We start from the raw sequence: 22,290 nt of genomic DNA, 5'->3' as shown, positions 1-22,290 counted from the left end.
TCTAATGCGTTGTTACCACTTTGTAATAAGAGAATTACCTCCAACCGCAATAGCAGAGTGATTTTATAATACTATAATTTACTTTTGTATGAAAAGTCAGTGATTTTAACACCTTTTTAAAATATGGTTGAGAATTTGATGTGCTTGTAAGGTTACATGTGGGCATTGTTATATATATATATATATAAATAAAACCTAGAAAGTCATTGGTGGCTTTAAACCAGAATACAAAGATATACACAAGAAGTATTGGAACCACATGCATTATTCATCATCAATGGCCTCATCTCCTACCACTCCTGCAACCACAACCACACCATCAACAACTCTCCGGCGAGATCACCACCGGAGCTTATTCCCACCACGTCGAACAATTCGGTTTCCCTCGGCGAGCCAGTTCGAAACAATAAGCATCTCCACGGACAACACCGAAGACGGAGATCGAATAAGACGGCTTCAAAATGGTTCAGATGTGAGAGGAGTAGCATTGGAGGGTGAGAAAGGAAGGAAGGTTGATCTCACACCTCATGCAGTTGAAGTCATTGCAGAGAGCTTTGGAGAATGGTTAATTAAGGACAATGTTAATGTTAATAGTAATATTAATAGTAATGAAGAGTCATTAAAGGTGGTTAAAGTGTCTTTGGGAAGAGATCCAAGAATCTCCGGCGAGAGGCTGAGCAAGGCGGTGTTCACCGGACTGATGAGAGCTGGTTGTGAAGTGTTTGACATGGGATTGGCTACTACTCCTGCTTGCTTTATGAGCACTGTTTTGCCTCCCTTTTCTTATGATGCTTCCATTATGGTTAGTTCTAATGTCACTTTTTTTGTTATTATTATTTTTTTAAACAAGTTTATTTTAGTGTAGCAAATTTATGGTTAAGACAAAACTTTCTAAGTGTTATTTACTGTTTTTGAAATTCACATATATATATATATATATATATATTTATATATATATAGTTGTTCCCTTTTTTTACATATGTTTTTAATTTAAAATTATTTGAAAGGGTTAAATACAAAGCATTTTTTGTCAAAACATAAATTAATAGTTTGAGAATACACTTTCCTGCTCTAGGGTATATTAATGCATTAATCACTAAAACCCTAAATGCATCTAAAAAAATACATAGAGAAATGACAATCAAAATTGTTAATGTTGAAATGAGAACATTGATATTTAAAATGCAGAATGTGAATATTATCGATCCTCCTTTCATTTTTTTTCCTGTTTGTCTCACTCAATCATCATCGTAAGTGGTTATTAGGGTTTTTTTTCTTAAAAATTACAGATTTTGTTGAGTTTTAAAAACAAATCAAGTTAATTGATTTAATTTAACTCAACTAAACTTAACGAGTTAACATCCAAAGCTAACTCACTATAGTTGTTTTTTCGTTTTTTTTACACTTATTTTTGAAGTGATATGAAATAATTTGAAATATAGTGAGTTTGCATTAAATGAAAAATTGGGGGGAAAAAAACAGAGTTAAATAATTTTGGTGATATAATTTAATTAAGATTTAAATTTGTGTTTGGGTTTGTGAATGTAGATGACTGCGTCCCACTTACCATACACAAGGAATGGATTGAAGTTTTTCACCAAAAAAGGAGGATTGACTTCTCTTGATGTGGAGAAGATTTGTGACAGAGCTGCAAACAAGTATGTCAATAGAAACATGGGAATTAATGGTGCCATTGTTTCCACAACAAACTTAACAAGGGTTGATTTCATGAGTGCTTATGCAAAGCATCTAAGAGGAATTATCATGGAGAGAATTAATCATCCTCTTCATTTTGACACTCCTCTCAAAGGTTTCAAGGTAAATTTCTTTCATCCTTTATTTTAGTAGTAAAAAAAGTATTTCATTAATTACTGTATTATAGTATATAAGCATAAATCTATTTATATACAAGTATTTCAGTTATATTAAGAGCCGCAAAAAAAGAAAAAGTACTTGTTAAAAAATGATGTCCTAAAAATATCCAATCAAATCTCATAAAAGTAGACATAAATCATGTAAGAATATTAGTCGATATTAGTGACTTATATTTTTTTTTTAAAATTTTAAAAAAAATGTTAATATTCAGGGATAATTATTTATTAGTCCTTATAATTTTTTAAATATCCCCTCTACATTTCAATTTCCTCAGCATTCTCTTTTTTTTTTTAGTTTACTTATTATTTTCAGTTCTTGCATCAATTTCTTTTATTTAAAAATTTAATTTTGCCACGCTTCCGAAATTTACTTCCCGTTTTTGTTTATTATTTATTTTTTATGTTTAATATTTTGGTTTCTTGTTTATTATTTTGTGTTTTCATTTAAAATCGGTGAAGATCATTTTTAACAAAAATACTGAAAATAAGCTATCAAATGGTGTAAGAAAAATGAAGGATTTTTTTGGGATATGAAATAGTTCAGGAATTCTTTTATCAAGTGAGAAAGTTTGAAGAATGATATAAACAATTTCTCTAATATTTATTAAATTTAATTTAACTCAAAAACTTAAAATGATGTATATATTATGATTCATATTTACCAAATTAACCAATATGATATTACTAGTTACATTAATATGGATACAGGTAATAGTGAATGCCGGCAATGGATCTGGCGGCTTTTTCACAAAAGACGTACTAGATTTGCTCGGTGCAGATACTTCTGGTAGTCTTTACCTCGAGCCAGACGGTACCTTCCCCAACCACATTCCGAACCCAGAGGACCCGATCGCTATGTCCCTAACACAGGCCGCCGTGCTCGGCCACAAAGCCGATCTCGGCATTGTCTTTGACACCGACGTAGACCGTAGCGGCGTAGTCGATGCCACCGGCACCGCCATCAACGGCGACAAGCTCATAGCTCTCATGTCAGCCATTGTTCTCCGTGAACATCCAAACACAACCATTGTTACTGATGCTAGAACCAGTGTTGCACTTACTAAGTTCATTACTGATTTGGGCGGCAATCATTGTTTATACAGAGTTGGTTACCGTAATGTCATTGATAAGGGTGTGCAGCTCAATAAAGACTCCATTGAAACTCATTTGATGATGGAGACCACTGGCCATGGAGCTCTTAAAGAGAATTATTTCCTTGATGATGGTAAGCTTATGATTTCTCATATGATTCTTTTTTTTTTTTATAGTAAATCAACCACATTTTTAATTATTTTATATTAATTAATTAAATATTTACCAACCGGAGTTAATCCAAATAGTAGAGGTTTAAATCGTTTAAGTAGGTGATTTCTAGTTTAAATTGTCAGGCATAAAAAAAAAAGACTCTGTCAAAATATCTATTTTTATAAGGTTTTCAATAGTTTATTTGCACTGGTTTTGAATTTGTGACTCCTTGCAAACTGATATATATATATATATATATATATATATATATATATATATATATATATAGAATAAATCAACATTTGTATGGGCAATTAAATTAGGCTTGAGGTTGTAATTGATTTTGAGTGAGGTTGTAATTGTATAAATGATTACAGTTTTTGACATATTTATATTATGTAATAATATTAAGCTGTAAATGAGGTTTTAGTTTGGAGTTAGATTGAGTCGAATTTTAATTTTTAATAATAATACACAATTAATATTGAGTTGAGTTTGAATATAATTAGTAGTTTTTAAAGCTAATTGTGATAATTAGAGATTAAAGAAATATTTAATTTGTGTATGTTTTTGTTTTTAAGGGGCATACATGGTGGTGAAGATCTTGATTGAGATGGTGAGAATGAAGCTAAGTGGGAATGAAGAGGGAATAGGAAGCCATATCAAGGGACTTGCAGAGCCATTGGAGTCTGTTGAACTAAGGATTAACATCATAACCCAGCCCAAGTATGCAAAGGAGAAAGGTGCACAAGCTGTTGATGCTTTGAAGAAGTACATTGAGGTAAAACTCTAATTACTTAACAAAAAATAAAAATAAAATCTGAACGGCTAAGATTTTTAATCTGTGGAAGAAAACCCAAAACTGGTTCCGATACGTGTGAGAAATTAACTCTGCTCCTCCGTTAGGCTAGGGCATATGCAGTATGCAGGGTCTTCTGACCCACAGTAATTTATCCATTTTGTCAATATACATATGTTTTTTGAAAATTCAATTTATTTGTATATATAAACCTTATATACCACTTACACTATTCAAATATATCATAAATTACATGAATATTAACTTTTTATAATAATAACAATAGAATTGTATTTAAATAGTTTAGTATTGATTGTTTGGTTTTACACAGGATGGGCAACTTGAAGGATGGGAGCTTGATGGATGTGGAGATTGTTGGGTGAGTGAGGGTTGTCTCGTTGATACTAATGATACACCTGCTGCAGTGGATGCTCATATGTACAGGTATTACAATCTAGATCCATAATATTTAATTTAAGTTACTATGCTATTGCTGCAACAATTGAGTCTGTATTTTAGCAGTTTATTTTGAACTATCATTTGTTTTTGAAACCAATTCAATATATATATTGATAAATCCGACAAACGGAGGCAGTAAAAAATTGATCATTCAGTCTATATAGCCTCCCCCAGTAACACGGGGTTTTGGACTACAAACCCGTACTTACATTAGGGATATGTCATCATTACATGCATTCGACGACGGAACTTAAACTCAAGACATTTAAAAGTCTCACACCACCCTTTATAGTATGACCAATACTATTATAATAACCCTTTGATGTATATATTTTTTCTATTAATATATGGAGATATATATACAATACATCATATGCGGACGTCTGTAGAGCATCCGCAAATAGAAAGGAGGTGTAAATAAAGATGAACGGATATGATTTATTATATTAATGTTGAGATCATAATTGGACGGTTGAGATGAAAATATTGTGCATCCTATTTTTTACTAGATGATCTGAAAGCATTAGATTCAAATCCAATGATTGGTAGACGAACGTTCATAGATAACATATTTATGAACATTCGTAAATGACCGGTCCCTGTATATATATACACACATGAAATGGTATTCTGAAACATCTATAATTTTGATAGGGCAAGAGTTATAGATGAAAAGATTGGGGAGTATGGTTGGGTGCACTTAAGGCAGAGTGTTCATAACCCAAACGTTGCTCTCAATTTGCAATCTTCTATTGATGGAGGATGTCAAGCGATGGCCAAAGCTCTCTTAGATAAGTATGCCATTTTATATATTATTATCATCTTCTTATTTTATATATTAAGTTTGTTAGAATAAATGGTTCATTAATTTCATGCATTTTTTGTTTGAAAATTTTTTGTAGGTTTTTTATTCCAAGTGGCTTGGCAGAGGTGCTTGATTTCAGTCAAGTTAATGACTTTGCTTTAAAGCAATGCAGAGATTGAGTATTCTTTGTAGTTTGTGATGTTTTATTGATACATGTGAAATAAATCTTTGATTGTATTATTATGATAAATATTTAATGAAAATTTAAGGGTTGTTTTTCCTTGTTTTTTGGTTTGTGCTTTTGTAAAAAGTGTTCGAAAACAAAATATATATATATAAAACATAAAACATTATAACTACGAATTCTTTATGCTCGCTCATCTTTGTTAGTTCATAATTTCCACCGAAAGTAATTACCTCATACTCTATTATTGAGAATATTATGAAAGAACAATTGAATGTTCTTCGGTTCTTTTTATTTGTTCATTTTAACTAATTTATGTCAATTAAAAAAATTAATTAAAATTAGTTAGTAATATAAATTTTATAAAAAAAATAATATTAACTTTCTAAGATTACTTTTAATTAAAATATAATTTAATAATATGTAGAGTTGAATATGATTTATTGAAAATTATAGAGATACATTAAATAGATAGGGTAAATATGAAAAAATAATACTTAATGCTTTATAAATTTTTTAAATTAACAAGAAGTAAATTGGACCAAAGTAACATATATATGGATTTATTTTTAACACTAAGCCGCAAGCACCGCCATTTAAGATTTAAGTTAATGACGAGTACAAATGTGGAGCGCACTCGCAAGCTCAACATCTTGGCTACATCTTTCTTACATAGATTTCAATATTGGGTCCCATCCGAAATGAAAATCTTACGCAAAAGAACTGATATCAATAAACCAAGTAACAATTGGTATATATACGTGGATTTAACTAGTGTTATTATAACTAAGAGTCTTTTTTTTTTAAAATAAAAAGAAATTATATACCATTCTTACATATATATATATATATATATATATATATATATATGATTAATAAATAAGAAAAAAAATATATATAATTACTAATAAGTAAATAATATTAATAATTAATAATTAAAATAGCAGCAGCAAATGCTGTTTGGTGTTTGGTATAAAACACTACATCCTCCATTCTCTCCAGTTAACCCCACGAACGAGCTATAAAAACCTCACCTTGGATCTTGGTGCTCTTCGCCGCCATCTCCGCGAAGCGAGAGCCATATTCGGAGCTCGGATAAGCCCCATTCCTTGCTTGTTATGCAGCAGAAGGGGAGGTCGCATAACCGCAGATCCCGAAGCTTCTCTCGATCTCGCCTCGCCATCGAGGGCGCTTAGCTTCTTCGCCTTTGCTTCCAATATCGTTTGTTTTTCGCGTCAATGGCGATGGCTGATGGTAATGCTGATGCTGGTTGATTGATGAGATTGTGTTGCATTGCATTTCTAGTTGCTTTGTTTTGTTGATTATGTGATTTGATGTGATGAGGTTGCAGGTGGGGCGGAGAGGGAGGTGCAGAAGAGCTATTGGATGGAGCATTCCAAGGATTTGACTGTCGAGGCTATGATGCTCGACTCGCGTGCTGCGGATCTCGACAAGGAGGAGCGCCCTGAGGTAATTGTCTTTGATTCAATGCTGGAGGATTTTGAAGTTTAAGTTTTTAGTTGGAATGCTTGATCTGGAGATGATTTGCTTCGAAATGCTAAAAAGTATGGATGCTGCAACATAAAGTCGAGATTTTTGTTTCAAAATGCTAAAAGTATGAATGCTGCAACATAAAGTTGAGATTTTGAATAATTTTGAACATTAATAGATGTCTTGATCTCTAGAAAAGTTTTTGTGGCGACGAATTTAGGGCTTCAAGTGCTGTTGATCAGATCTAGACTTATAGGATTTCAATAAAACTAGCTTGAAAGTTCAGATATTATCAGAATTTTCAGCAGATCTCACGATCTTAACATCGAATCAAACTCATTTATCTGAGAAAAACTCCAAGTACTGATAAGATCTAAACAAGAAGAAAAAAATGCATATAATGCACCAAGATAAGTAACCTCAGCTCAGTGTTGTTCGAGAACTTCACCTGGACTGCCTTCACTCCTAGCAAAAGCCAGGCCAAAATCTAATTCTCCTCCCTCTTTCTCCAAGCATCTCATTCCTTTTTATTACCTTTTTCCTTGGAATTAGCTCTCATAATCCACCTATAGAATACCTATCACAATGAGTCATTACACACTCCCTGTCTGATAGTTCACCTTTTTGTGGCCATTTTTTGTTGTACATTATAGTATGCAATTTCTACTTATTAAATGACCAGCTTGAACTATTTGTTGCAATAAAATAGTATTTACTTAAATGCATACACAGGTTGTAACTGTCGATTTCCAAGTGTAGCAAGCTGTAAATTTGTGTGAATAATTGTAGCGATCAGATGTATGAGAGTGTCATGAATAAGCAATTGGCACCTGTTACAGGAGATTATTTACCTTGAGTGACTGTTAGTTAGGGTGTAGCAAGATGTGTCTCTTTATTCTGCCATTGTGCTTCCCAAATTATGTTACGTTAGCATAGGTCCTGATATTTTTGCCTTTGTTTTGTAGGTACTTTCTCTACTTCCACCATTTGAAGGAAAGTCTGTGTTGGAGCTAGGAGCTGGTATTGGTCGATTTACCGGTGAATTAGCAAAAGTGGCTGGTCATGTTCTAGCACTTGATTTCATTGAAAGTGTGATCAAGAAGGTAATACTCTTGACATCTGCGAATCTATGTGTTCAGCACTTTGTTGAAGTTGTTAATCCATGAAATTTAACTGTGTTCCCAATCCTATCTGGGACATGCTAAAGAATTCACTCATGCAAACTTTTATATTTTCTATAATTTTTGCAGAATGAAAGTGTAAATGGGCATTTTGGAAATACGGAGTTTATGTGTGCTGATGTAACATCCCCAGAGTTGAAGATGGAAGCTGAATCTGTGGATTTGATTTTCTCAAACTGGCTCCTAATGTATCTGTCTGATAATGAGGTACTTCATTTCCATGTGCTGGCTACTTGCTTGATATTCCAAATTTAAAAGAAGTGCTTTAATTGTCTTAAAATTAAAGTATCACAAAGAAAACTACGGAAGTATGAAACTAGCTTGGATATATAAATAAATTTGTTCTAGGAGATGGGTCAAGTTGATACTTGACGTTGAGTTCGCATTTTCAGTTTACATTCTTGTTCTGTTTGTTGTGATGAAAATTTGATTTTTTTTATCAAGGTTGAGAATTTGGTGGAAAGGATGGTAAAGTGGGTAAAAGTTGGAGGATTTATTTTCTTCAGAGAATCTTGTTTCCATCAATCTGGGGATTCCAAGAGGAAAATCAATCCCACACATTACCGGGAACCAAGGTTTTACACCCAGGTAAGAAAATGATTTTGTTCCTTTTTACCTACTTACTGTGTTACTATGCCTTCTGTTGTTTGTTTGATATATCAGAGAAAAACATTGCCAAAATTCACTTTCTCACATGACTTTTTTCAATCCACAATCTTTTCCTGAATCTATCATTGGGTACAATACCAAGAAGAAAGGCGAGGTGAAAGAGAATCATTTTATTTTTCTTGTAAAAATCGACATCTTTTTCTTCTATATTCCCATTAGACCAAAGATTGAATTAATGTAACATTAGTGCCTATTTATTTGTGAAATATTACTTATCTGATTCCTGCGTTATCTGATAGAATCAATTATTGATGGTTCAAGAGTGGTCCACTCAATAGAGTTCTTGTTTCTGAGGATTTCAAATTAACATCAGTGATCGGTTTATGTTAAAATACTTGGTATATTGCAGATCTTCAAAAATTATCATACTTGCAACAGCTTTGATGATTCTTTTGAGCTATCTCTCATCACTTGCAAGTGCATTGGAGCATATGTGAGGAACAAAAAAAATCAAAATCAGGTCCTCCCCATTTGAATCATTATATTTTAGTAGTTGCATTTTACTTCATTTTGTTTAGTTTGCTCTGGCAAGGTTTTTTAATACAGGAAGTTTTTCATATTATTTAGATATGCTGGTTGTGGCAAAAGGTCAGATCAACTGATGATAGGGGTTTCCAGCGATTTTTGGATAATGTACAATATAAAGCCAATGGAATCTTGCGCTATGAACGTATATTTGGAGAAGGTTTTGTGAGCACAGGGGGAATTGGTATGCTTACAAACATTAGTTATCAATTCATAGTAATGTCAATTTGATCTTTTTGATGATGGTCATCTATCCTATGTGCAAACAATGAATTCAGCATTCTACAAATCTCTGGCATGCAACAGAATCATTAAACAACTTGACACAAGTCTCAACTAAATATTTATTTATTTGCAATCGGTTATTCTCCCTCGTGTAGTAGTAGCACTAAATGCATCATTTTTTCTAAATCAGAAACCACGAAAGAATTTGTTGCAAAGCTGGAACTCAAACCTGGGCAGGAAGTCCTTGATGTAGGGTGTGGCATTGGAGGAGGTGACTTTTACATGGCAGAGAACTTTGATGTCAACGTTGTCGGCATTGATCTCTCCGTAAACATGGTTTCATTTGCTCTTGAAAGTGCCATTGGCCGTAAATGCTCTGTTGAATTCGAGGTTGCAGATTGCACGAAGAAAGCATATCTGGATAATTCATTTGATGTGATCTACAGCCGTGACACTCTCTTGCACATACAAGTATGCATTGAAAGAAATTACAGCAAACTTTTGTATGCTCATACTCGTTTGGAATTAACCTGGTTGTTCTCGATCTGTTAGGACAAACCATCATTGTTTAAAAAGTTCTTCAAGTGGCTGAAACCGGGCGGAAAGGTCCTGATAAGTGACTACTGCAGAAGCTCTGGAACACCATCCCAAGGATTCGCTGAATACATCAAACAAAGAGGATATGATCTGCATGATATCAAGGGTTACAGCAAGGTATCAATTTGCCATTTTCCTGCATCTGTGTTTTGTGTTTTGAAATAGTGATTTACCTACCGACATTTCAGATGCTTGAGAATGCTGGTTTTCACGAGGTTGTAGCAGAAGATCGAACTGATCAGGTTCTCGTCTATCTGAACTTTATGTATGTCTTATAACATATTGGCAATGAAACTTATTTTTGAAACTTATAATTCAGTTTATGCAAGTTCTTCAAAGAGAATTGGATGCTGTCGAAAGGGATAAAGATGCATTTATTCATGATTTCTCGGAGGTGAGCAATTTGGATAATAAGTTTGTTTGTGTGGTCTTCGTTCGACTTATCCGACAATATCTGAACAATTACTTTACAGGAAGATTATAATGAAATTGTGGATGGATGGAAAGCAAAGCTAAAGAGGACATCAAATGGTGAGCAGAAATGGGGCCTCTTCTTTGCCATAAAGAAATGAAGCTTTTATCGATGAATCATCCTATTTTTAATAAAGCTCATGCAGAGCATCTCTAAAAGACATTGAAATTATTTAATATAAGTTTATTGTGAGATTGAATGCAGTAAAACCATATGAACTTGTTATCTTGCATTATATAAGAATGCAAAGTCTCAGACTTTTAAGTATCACATGATTTGCTTCTGGTGGGTGAAATTAATGGTTTGGATTTGTGTTTTTCTTTTTCTTTCAAATTTATTTTCTAAATGTTTAGATTGTCTCCTATAAAAAATTATATATATATATATAGATCCATTATCTCGAGGCTTTTACATATATGGCTAAACCTATGGAGAAATCTATGAATGTCTAATTATCTGTTTGATCACACTGTTTGATCAACTATTGATATTGATGAACAGTAGTATTGTGATATACTGTTTAACAGTAATTATTATATTTGTTATTGTATTAATTATTGTTCATTAATGTTGGTCATTGGATCAAGATCTAATGGTTGATAATAGACATTCATATATATATCTTATTGTCCATAAGAGTCGTCTATATATATAGATTTATTAGATTACAAAGAAAGAGAGGTTTATTGATGGCCCGTTTGAAACAATTGAAGAATAAGAATGAACAATGACTTGTTATTTGGATTAGTTGTTGAGACATTAAAGATTAGTTATAAGAGCATGAACACAAACAAACAAACACAATGAATAATATTGAAACCAATTTATTTGTTTAAAGGAAAAGGATTAAAATATCTTTTGTCTTTTATTATTATTATATTCTTAAAATGTTTAATTAATGGACATGAATGGATAGGGGTTGGGAACATGGTGGCCATGGTTTTAAGTAACAAACAAAGTTGATATTATTAAATATGCTCTTGTTTGTTGTCAATGAACATGGAATGGAGATGCATGGGAGCCACTTCCCACCTTCATTACATGTGGATCCCTCCCTTTACTTTGGATTTTTCAATTATATATTAAATTTATATAATAAAGTATGAAAAAGGAGCTTTATTTCATACATACATATATATATATATATATATATATATATTATTTTGATTTGACATCATAATGACAGGTTCCGGAAATGTTGAACTTTCTTAAATAATTCTGATGCAAAGTTACATGTTGCATGTTGGTGTTTACATTAGCTTTATTTAATATTATCATGAATTAATTGTGTAAATTTCAAATCATATTTTATTATTAGTCATCCAAAATAAGAGTGTGAAGAACTATAATGTTTTTTCTTAACAATTAGTGAGAACTAGTATTATCTACTTAAATATATATATATATAACTTAAAAAATATAAAGAAAAATAATTAAGCCACCTTAATTTTAAATGAGGTGGATGGCAATAAAAATAAAACTAAAATTACCATTATACCTTTTTATATTTTCCTTTTCTTTCCTATATATCAAATTTTAATATTTATGTATAATCTACTTCGAGAGTGTTTTAAAAAACAATTTTAATTTTTTTAATAATATTTAAGTTTTTATTTATATTACTTATAATATTAATAATTAAAAAATATTAATTACACCTAATTATTTATGTAATAAATATTATAAGACTTTTGAAATCTAAAGTATAAATTAGTTTCTATGGTATGAGTTGTTTAATTATATTAATTTATATATGATATTACCTCAAAACTCCTCACAAAATTTTAAAAACTCCAATATAAAGCCGGTGTATATATAAAATTAACATATATTATTTTAAATGGAGAAATTAAGGTATGAATGATGTTACACACCTTCTAACATTAAGGCATTAATTTATGTATATATATTTCTTTTTTTGATAGACACGTTTGAAACATTAACACGCGTGATAAACATATTAATAAGCTTTTGTAATATATATATATATAATCTCATTGTCAAAACATTAAATTAAAGTATTGGATTACCTCTCAAGTCAAATAATGCTATAAAAGGATCCAATTAAAACGCACTCATCCACTACTAACCCAAGTAATTTACGATAAAAAAGATTTACAAATATTTACTAATGTATCCATGCAAAAAAATATATATATAATTGTGGGTGTTCATATGTATGCATGAGAGATGGTCCCACATAATAATCGGTTCTACGATATTTATTATAAAATTGAGATGTGGTTCAATTTCACCCATTAAATTACCTTAATTTAATAATTTCTATAATAACAATGATGGATTTTTTAAAATAATTATTAATATATCCTTATATTATATAATTAAAAAAAATTTGTAAACACATGGCTAAGAGTTTAAAAATGAGTCACGTCTTTGTTCTGTAGTAATTATTAGATTGAGTCCACTGGATCAAAATTCATATACTTTTACACAAACCATTGATATTTTTTTTTGTTGATAGATCAAAAATCAGTATTTTCATTTTTTTAATTTAAAAAATATTTTTTTAAAATACAATATTTCATTTGACTGATAGTTATACATATAACTATATAAGGATGTATATGCAAAAAAAAAAAAAATCCAATTTATTTATAATTTAAGTTTCTCAAGAGATGTGGCATAGAACTAAACCACAAGTTTAACTTTAAAATAAAAAAATCTATATATATATATATAAATTTTTTAATAAAAAATAATAAATTATGGGACCCACATAATCAAATAAATGAGCCACCAACTAAATAAATCATCAACGGTCATGCACTCATGTGTCCAACCCATGCTTTTTTGAAAAAAATAAATCTCCAACGAATACCTCGCTGAACAACGTGAGCCGTTAATCTTTTATGGAGCACTAATCTCGGGGCAATCATGTGGTCCTCGTGCTCATTTGTCCCTTGTTTTAAGCATCGTTTTCATATCCAACTAACGTGTGACATAGCTTGACACGCGTCGCTTTCTTGGGTTCCCACGCGGCTCCCACTCGTTTCCCCCATTTCCCGTTTCCTTGCCGACATAAATTACTTTTTTTACTTTTGATATTTCCCAGTGTATATGATTTTTTTTAAAATTACATATACTACTTTGTAAAACGGATTATTTTTTTAATATTAAGAGTATATTCATTGAAATATTCAGTTATTAATATTTTCACTATGTAAAGCGATTTTATAATTTCTGAAAATATATTAACACAAAAACTAAAAAAAATTATTAATCTTTTTTTTGGAAGTATACCAATATTTTTCTTGATAGTAAAAAAATTCATAACTTAAAAATATTTGTCATACTATAAAAAAGACATTGATGTGGAAACTTTTAATCCCGCAAAACACATTGGTGATAACAATTCTCTATTTGTGGGTGGTTGGGTGCGGTTTGTAATTCAAGATTTTAGTGATTGAGTGAGAGTGAATGGGTAGAATGCGCTAGTCATATTTGTCAATATATATATATATATATTTAATAAAATAGGTTTTTTTTAATACTCTCTTTGTTCTTTTTTATCTGTCGTGAATAACCGAATCTCACATACCAAGAAAGTTGGTTATTTCACATAATTTAATAAAAAATTAGTTATCTTTCCAAAATTACCCCTAATTTTTATCTTTATATTTTTCTCATATTAAATTTTAAAAAGAACAATAAATAGAGTGTTAGGGTAATTTTAGAAAAAAAATAATAAATGTGATAAATAAAAAGAAACACAGGTTTATAATAGATAAAAAATTAACAAAGAGAGTATATGGAAGCAATGTTGTTTGAGATATAATTAACAAAATCTACAGGGGTATATCTGCAAAATAACCAAATTAATTAAAAGAATTAATTAAAATTACGTTTCCGGGTGAAACTCCTCCAGTAACTCCTGGGTCCCACTCACAACAAAATCATTTTAAAATTAAAAAAGAAACGTTTTTTTTTTTTTCTCTCTCTTCAAAATCTTATTTATTTATTTTTATATTTCCTTTTGCTTCATATCTCAGTTCAAGAGTGAGAGAAAGATAGAGATAGGAATCATCCATGCTTGGTTTCAACGAAGAGGAAAGGAAGACGTTGTAGTTAGTGTTTTCATGGCCGCGAGGACTACTCTGTAGGGTTTGGTAGAGATATTCATCACGTTTTCGCTTTTCCTTTGGTTCAAGCAGTGGCCTAGCCGTGTTTGCTTCGTTGTTTTCCATTATCTTTGCTTCTTTTACTCTTCTCGGAGATCTGGTTGGTGAGTTGCGGCTTGCTGACTTCTCAAGGTTTGAATCTGTTTAAATTTATGATTTTTTGCTTCTTTGTGTTGGAAATTTGGTTTTTTGGGCCTTGGTTGGTGTTCTTGAGGTATGTGCTTGGTGTTTGCTTGGTTTTCTTTGTTGGTGTAGTGGATGGTGGTGGTTTGTTGTGGATCTTGGCTGGTTGTGGATTTCTTGGTGGGTTTTGGAGTTGAATTTTAGTGCTTGGTGTGAAAGTTGGGTGTTTTGGTGTTGGTGTTGTTGTTGGTGCTTTATTGGTTCATGGTAATGTTGAATGTATGCCATTAGGTGAATTGTTTTAGCTTTATTTATTTAGTTTTGGAGGGTTTAGAGATGAATTTTGATGTTTTGGTGCTGGTGTTCTTGATGACTGTTGTTTGATTTGAAGGCATCTCATTAGGTGATTTATTGGTACTGCTAAGAAGAATCTTTTGATGAGTTTGTCTAATTAAAATGGAACAGTTTTAGGTGTGGTTATGTGAATACTTGAAGTGTTTTTCTTTTAGCTTTTTTGTTTGATGGAGTTGAAGGATGGGTGCTCCATTTTTTCTTGCTATGCAGAGCATTAAGGCCACATTGCCTTTGAATCACCTCATGAAGAAAGAAGATGAACTTAAGTTTTATCTCAATGTTTGGTTAATTTTGAGGAAAAATGACAATTAGTGTCAAACATGGGCTTAGGAACCTGTCCCTATTTATTTTTACGTATGAATTATCAGAGATGCTAGTGGAATATGTTGTGATTCTTGCTAATTTTTCGTTTTTTGTGATTTTTAATTTACAGTGATATTTGAGCTACCCTTCTTTGAGAAGCAGCCATGGCTACTCTTGGTGATATTGGATTTGCTGCAGCTGTCAACATTATCAGTGTTGTTGTATTCTTGGTCGCTTTTGCGTTCCTAAGATTGCAGCCTACGTTTGACATGGTTTATTTTCCAAAATGGTATCTAAAGGGTGTAAGAATCTCCCCTAATCACTCTGGTGTGAAGAAATTTGTCAATTTGGAGTGGAGATCATATCTTAGGATTCTGGAATGGGTGCCTGCGGCGCTTAAGATGCCTGAACCTGAGCTGATTGAACATGCAGGACTTGACTCTGCAGTTTATTTAAGGATATACTTAATCGGGTATCCCTAGTCCCTACATTCTATTTTTTAAAAATTGATTTATTTTCAATACATTTTATTAATTGAGCAATTTTTTTGTTTGCGGCTGTCCTTTTAAGAGACTGTGTGTTACAATGGTAATACTAAGAGTAAGTCTACCTGTCCTTTGTAAAAGCCCAATGGGTTATTAACTTGGGGTTTCTACTTGTATCATTCGGGGAGGCATTTCACTTTCAATCATTATCGAAAGATTCTGTAGATCACAAGATAGAGCCCAGCCAACTCTTGCTTCTTTCAAATAAAGCATCAGGAAAGGTCACAGATTATGCTGTATTGGTTTGATGCGTGATGATGCTTACTATTAAGTGCAGGAGTCTCTGCTATACTATCCCATGTCAAAGTGCCACCTGAGCTGGCAGTCTGATACAAACCCAAATAAACATTAGGATATATATGTATATATTTATATATATACTAACAGGTCATAATCTGATAGGGAGTTGAGTCTGAACTATTTTTATGGTCAACAATGATTCTTCCCATGAATTAATTAAGCCAACTTTTATACCTCGGTCAATTTTCTCCATGTTTACATTGCACAATCATTTATATTTGTGCTTTGATGACATTTTCTCTTTGCAGGCTTAAAATCTTTATTCCGATCACATTCCTGGCATTTGCTGTCCTAGTCCCAGTAAATTGGACAAATAAGACTCTGGAACTTTCTAGAGATAATGGAACAAAACTAGTTTATAGTGACATTGACAAGCTTTCCATATCAAATATTCCTGAGGGATCTCAAAGGTGAGTCTATGAATTTCAAGACAAGTGGTGAATCAATGATACTTCCTTTCTGCTTGTTTGATATATATACATATGTATACTCTTCAGTAATTTTGTTGTTTCCTGTGATAATTCTGCCAATCTTCTCGGCCTGATGAAATAGTATTGGATAATAGGTAACTATTTTGTTGACATTGTTAAATGGACACTTTCCCTACACATGTGACATAATACCAGATCAGATGTACATTTATTGGGAGAAGTTTGAAATTTTAGCTTAACTTTTTTCACTTTCTATCACCTCCGAAGGGAAAAAGGGTGAATCATCCTAGATGAAATATAATAAAGGAGATAATATGTCAATACATTGCTTATGGTGATCTGGCCAGTTGTCCTTTGTCCATTGTTGTCTATTCTTTTACAAGTAAACTATGTAAGGATTATATTGAAAAGTATATATAATCTTCTATGTCGCTTCAGTTTAATGTTTTATAGTGGCCTGTTTTAGAGTGACTTGATTTGTGAATCATGCTAAAACTAGGTTTTTAGTTCTGGACTTCTGGTTGAATTAGTGAGATGGAGCTGTCTGTTGAAAAATGAAAGGTTTGAAAGAATAGAGGTGGTGCAGTGGAAATTGGAAGCACTTACATTTTTAGAGGACTTATCATGAAAAGAACTAGAATGTAGTTGCAACTTTCTGTTCATCTTTATGATTTATTCCTTTTAAAAGTGCTGACTGGCATTTTTTTTCCCATCCTACTCCAGGATGTTTACTTTAATCGCAGTGCCATCTATATACATATATATAGTTCACACTTAGGCAAGATTTTCTCTCTTCAAAGCAGGTTTTTTGCTCATCTGGTGATGGCATATGTGTTCACATTTTGGACATGCTATGTGTTACTTAAGGAGTATGAGATAGTTGCATCTATGAGGCTGCAATTTCTTGAAACAGAGAAACGTCGTCCGGATCAATTTACTGTGAGTTCATCTTGGCTTGCTATCCATTAATAGTATTTAGTTTCCTTTTGCAAATGATTTGAGAGATTTTCATTTGCCTTTTTAATATATTTGTCTCAAATAACCTAGTTAAAACTATCATTAGATGAGCACTGTTTGCTTAAAAAATTGTGGTGGAATGCAAATTTTAATGACTACTAAGTAACATACATATGTTAATATTAACTGGAAGCCAGGTTCTCAACATAGGACATATATCTTTATGATCTCTTTGATTTGGTGTAGGTACTTGTGAGAAATGTTCCCCCTGACCCAGATGAATCTGTCAGCGAGCTTGTTGAGCATTTTTTTCTTGTCAATCATTCTGATCACTATCTAACTCATCAGGTTTGCTGCTATGATCGACCTTAATTTTGGCAACTAAAGGCTTTGCTGTTTGTATTGACGCATTTAAGATATTGGTAATCCTGAAGATTTTGATATTTCTACTTGTGGATGTAATAATGTTATTCTTTTCATTGTCAAAGTGTTTCTTCTTTGGTGTTTAACTTTCTTGCCCTACCCCTATCACCAAAGATAATCAATAGCATGAAGCATTGGATTGCTTGAATGCTTGCTTCGAATGACTAGCATGATAGGAGCTTATCTGTAGCTGACAATTTGTAGTGTTACTCCAGAATTGTTTATATTTCCTTTTCTGTTTGTTCCTTCACACTGGCAATGTTCTTTTCTCAGTACATTCAGGGTTTAATGTTTTTTTTTTAAATACAGAAATATAACCATCACATCATCGTTATTATCTAAGGCCCTTTAGTTCTGTCTTATTTCTTCATTTTTTGGTTTGTTTTGCTTCATGATAAACATATAACAATGCTCATTACACTGGCAAGTTTTGAGGTTAGAATTCTTACCAGAACTGTAAAACACAAGCATTTTGCCAGTCTTGTAAATTTCTTATTATGTTTGACTCTCAAAGCACACTATTGTTGTATACTTCATAATGGTGATTATGAATCTATGATTTAGGGGTGGTTGTTCTGTGACACTTCTGTCTCCTCTCCTTGCTTTCTTTCTCTCATGTTACTATTGACAATGTATCTTATAGCATTGCTAGAATTCTTCTCGCTTTAGGAGTTGATCAGTGAAATGGATTTTTTTTGTTTTCTGCCATGTGTCATAATTTTTTTCTGTGAGCATATTTACATGTTGCATAGCAGCATTGATCTGTTTTTTTATTCCTTATTAACTGTAGGCAGTCTCATTCATCTTCAACATATTCTTGTTATCATTCCTTATGAAGGATATGTTTTGCAGGTTGTCTACAATGCTAATGAGCTTCAAAAACTTGTGAAGAAGAAGAAATCAAAGCAGAATTGGCTAGCCTACAATGAACTGAGATATGAAAAGAACCCTACTAAAAGGCCAACCAAAAAGGTTAAAAACATAAAATATGTAATGCTGCTTTTGTTGAAGTTTATATTCAGTTATCTTATGAGATTATTATGTTTGTTTTCTAATATTATTATGTAATATTGCATTTCACAAACTGTTGTATGAAACAGACTGGTTTTCTTGGATTAAGCGGTGAGAAGGTGGATGCTATAGACTTTTACAGAGAAGAAATTGAAAGGCTATCAAAAGAGGTATCTCTTTATATGTTCCTTTTGTGGTAGTTAATTCATTTACATAAACCACTGAATAATTACATTTTCATTGTAATGTTGTTTAGGAAACCATTCTCCGTGAGAAGACGAAAGGAAACCCCAAGAGTATTATGCCAGCAGCATTTGTTTCATTTAGGACTCGGTGGGGGGCAGCTGTTTGTGCTCAGACACAACAATGCAGAAATCCAACCATCTGGTTGACTGAGTGGGCTCCAGAACCCCGTGATGTATATTGGGAGAACCTAGCTATTCCATTTGTGCTCCTGACGCTTAGAAAATTAATTGCTGCAGTGGCATTTTTCTTTCTGACCTTCTTCTTCATGATCCCCATTGCATTTGTTCAGTCTCTTGCTAACCTTGAGGGGATTGAGAAGATTGCTCCATTTTTGAGACCTCTTATCGACATGTAAGTATGATGCTGAGGTTAATTTCATGGCTTCCTGCTCTAATTATATGTGTTAGCATTGCTTTTTGTATTGTTTGATGTTTTTTAATAACTGAGCCTTTACGAACTTCCTTCCACACCTTTTTCTGTCTTATTTGCCATCATATGTCTTGTTCATCTGTGGCTGTTCTATGGCATTATTCTCAAATCATGTTACCTGCTTATCTTAGAACCTGAAAAATAGATTCAACCAGATGATATACCAGTTAGTGACTTTGAGTGCCTGAATGGAATAGAGAATATATATGATAACAACATTTGCATGCAAAATTCTCATTGTAGAAAGTTCACCAAAGTCATTTATTCTCATTATTTTTGAGCTCTTGCTGCGCATGTTCTAGAAGCCTTCTTGGGGTAGCACTTTAGATATTTTCCTTTATATGCCTTCTTTGTTATACCGTCAAGTTAACATGCAAAATTTTGATTGATGTTTATCATATAATTTTGGAATTACTTTTGACGGGCTTTATCTTTGTCCTGGCAGAAAGTTCATAAAGCCATTTATCCAGGGTCTACTTCCTGGGATTGCTCTTAAGATCTTTCTCATCCTGCTGCCAACTATATTGATGATGCTGTCGAAGTTTGAAGGATTGGTGTCTATATCAGCTCTTGAGAGAAGATCTGCATCCAAATATTACATCTTCTTACTAGTAAATGTATTTCTCGGGAGCATAATAGCTGGAACAGCTTTTCAGCAGTTAGACAGTTTTATTCATCAATCAGCAAATGAGTATGTGTTGCTGTACCTATTTCACTCAAGTATACATTTATTCTTTTCTGAAAACGAGTTTTTTATATTTCTTATAAGATTTAATCATAAGTAGTAGCTCAACTTCACCCATGTTCATTTCTATGGTAGGAGTTGGCTTTATATTGAGTTATCAATGGCTTTATGAACCAATGAAAAGCTAAAAAGACAACATAGGGATTACTTCTTGCTGTTCTTATAGTTTTAGAGTAGCTCTTTGTTTGGAAGAATAATTTAGAAAATGAATATATGTCATCATAGTTTATTGACAAACACTTTAGTAAGGGCCCTGCATTGATCATAACTTTTGATTAATTTTCTTAAACTGATTGCAATTATAACACAAACCATGCCTGCATTTATCACGAAATAATTTAATTAGCTTTCATCTCACATTTTTTTAAATGATCTATTTCCACCAGGATTGATAATGCTAACTTATTTTTATTCAATTGTTGTTGATACAGAATTCCAAAAACAATAGGTGTTTCTATTCCAATGAAAGCAACTTTCTTTATAACTTACATCATGGTTGATGGTTGGTCTGGAATTGCTGGGGAGATTATGAGGTTAAAACCTTTGATAATCTTTAAATTGAAGGATATGTTCTTGGTTAAGACTGAAAAGGATAGGGAAGAAGCAATGGATCCCGGAAGTATTGGTTTCGACACATCCGAGCCACAAATACAATTGTACTTCTTGCTTGGCCTAGTCTATGCTGTGGTGACACCCTTTTTACTACCATTCATCATCGTCTTCTTCGCTATGGCATACATTGTGTATCGCCATCAGGTATACAGCTTTGTTCTTCCTTCGAATAATTTTTTTTTTTTTTTTCATTTCCCATATCTTTTAGTGTTCCTTGTATATACGACTTCGAAAGTTTTAGAGGCAAATGTTCTTCTTTTGTCATTATAAGTTATAAAATCTCATTAGTTTTTCAAAGGTATGATCATGTTGATTTGTATTTCAGTATTATGCTTTAACAAAGCTTTCTTTATTTAGATTATAAACGTCTACAATCAAGAGTACGAGAGCAGAGGTGCATTTTGGCCGGATGTCCATGGACGAATAATCACCGCTCTCGTTATATCTCAGTTGCTTCTTATGGGCTTGTTAAGCACAAAAGGAGCTGCTCAATCAACACCTTTCCTCGTTGTTCTTCCTGTATTAACCATTTGGTTTCATTGGTTCTGTAAGAACCGTTACGAGCCCGCTTTCAAGAGATACCCACTGCAGGTACTTCACAAAGTAAACCTCTGCAGTCATTTATTTACTTGTGAGTGTGAGTGAATGAACTAATTCCGCGAACTTTCTATTTCAGGAAGCGCTGAGACAGGATACTCGGGAACGGACCAAGGAGCCAAATCTCGACTTGAAGGGCTACCTTTTGAATGCATATATCCATCCAGTGTTCAAAGATGAAGACGACGATGATAGTTTATCAGCCGAGAACGAAAAAGAGCTCGAGACAATTCTAGTACCGACGAAGCGCCAGTCTCGCCGGAACACACCAGTTCCCAGCAAATACAATGGTTCATCTTCGCCGTCCCTGGCAGATGCTGTTCTAGATCAACAGTTATGAGCGGCTGCGCTTTGTGTATATAGCTGTCATCATGCCCGAGTCGGCATTCTCTGTAACTAATGTGTGCATTTTGTTACCATGAGATGTAGTATGAGAGAAGGACTAGTGTTTCAAAAAATGATGTTCAGTAGCCTTGTAATTTCTTCATAACCAATAAATTCCTGGGAAAAGTTTCAAGAAAAATTGGTTTTCCGTTGTTTTACTGGCAT

At 32.6% G+C, this 22,290-nt stretch overlaps 3 protein-coding genes across 3 annotated transcripts; all 3 read left to right on the top strand.

The window, feature by feature from the left end:
- The first annotated feature begins 219 nt into the window (after positions 1-219).
- Positions 220-5,460, top strand: LOC120280261 (phosphomannomutase/phosphoglucomutase). Its single transcript, XM_039287036.1, has 7 exons — positions 220-802; positions 1,549-1,818; positions 2,583-3,099; positions 3,701-3,900; positions 4,250-4,362; positions 5,032-5,172; positions 5,280-5,460. The coding sequence occupies exons 1-7, from the start codon at positions 260-262 to the stop codon at positions 5,359-5,361; spliced, it is 1,866 nt and encodes a 621-aa protein (XP_039142970.1). The 5' UTR covers positions 220-259; the 3' UTR covers positions 5,362-5,460.
- An 898-nt stretch (positions 5,461-6,358) lies between these two features.
- Positions 6,359-10,796, top strand: LOC120280901 (phosphomethylethanolamine N-methyltransferase-like). Its single transcript, XM_039287872.1, has 12 exons — positions 6,359-6,620; positions 6,718-6,836; positions 7,823-7,960; positions 8,108-8,245; positions 8,483-8,626; positions 9,057-9,167; positions 9,275-9,416; positions 9,648-9,928; positions 10,010-10,171; positions 10,243-10,296; positions 10,374-10,448; positions 10,528-10,796. Exons 1-12 carry the CDS (start codon positions 6,605-6,607, stop codon positions 10,624-10,626), a joined length of 1,479 nt encoding a protein of 492 aa, XP_039143806.1. The 5' UTR covers positions 6,359-6,604; the 3' UTR covers positions 10,627-10,796.
- A 3,734-nt stretch (positions 10,797-14,530) lies between these two features.
- Positions 14,531-22,273, top strand: LOC120280300 (calcium permeable stress-gated cation channel 1-like). The gene is made up of 12 exons (XM_039287075.1): positions 14,531-14,797; positions 15,576-15,917; positions 16,539-16,700; positions 17,525-17,660; positions 17,925-18,026; positions 18,954-19,073; positions 19,202-19,282; positions 19,369-19,709; positions 20,233-20,478; positions 20,964-21,288; positions 21,502-21,735; positions 21,821-22,273. The coding sequence occupies exons 2-12, from the start codon at positions 15,610-15,612 to the stop codon at positions 22,079-22,081; spliced, it is 2,316 nt and encodes a 771-aa protein (XP_039143009.1). The 5' UTR covers positions 14,531-14,797; positions 15,576-15,609; the 3' UTR covers positions 22,082-22,273.
- The last annotated feature ends 17 nt before the right edge of the window (positions 22,274-22,290 follow it).

Source organism: Dioscorea cayenensis, chromosome 17 (assembly GCF_009730915.1).
Source record: "Dioscorea cayenensis subsp. rotundata cultivar TDr96_F1 chromosome 17, TDr96_F1_v2_PseudoChromosome.rev07_lg8_w22 25.fasta, whole genome shotgun sequence".
Lineage (NCBI taxonomy): Eukaryota > Viridiplantae > Streptophyta > Magnoliopsida > Dioscoreales > Dioscoreaceae > Dioscorea > Dioscorea cayenensis.
The sequence above is the reverse complement of the archived record's forward strand: the minus strand, read 5'-3'. Positions and strand labels throughout refer to the sequence as shown.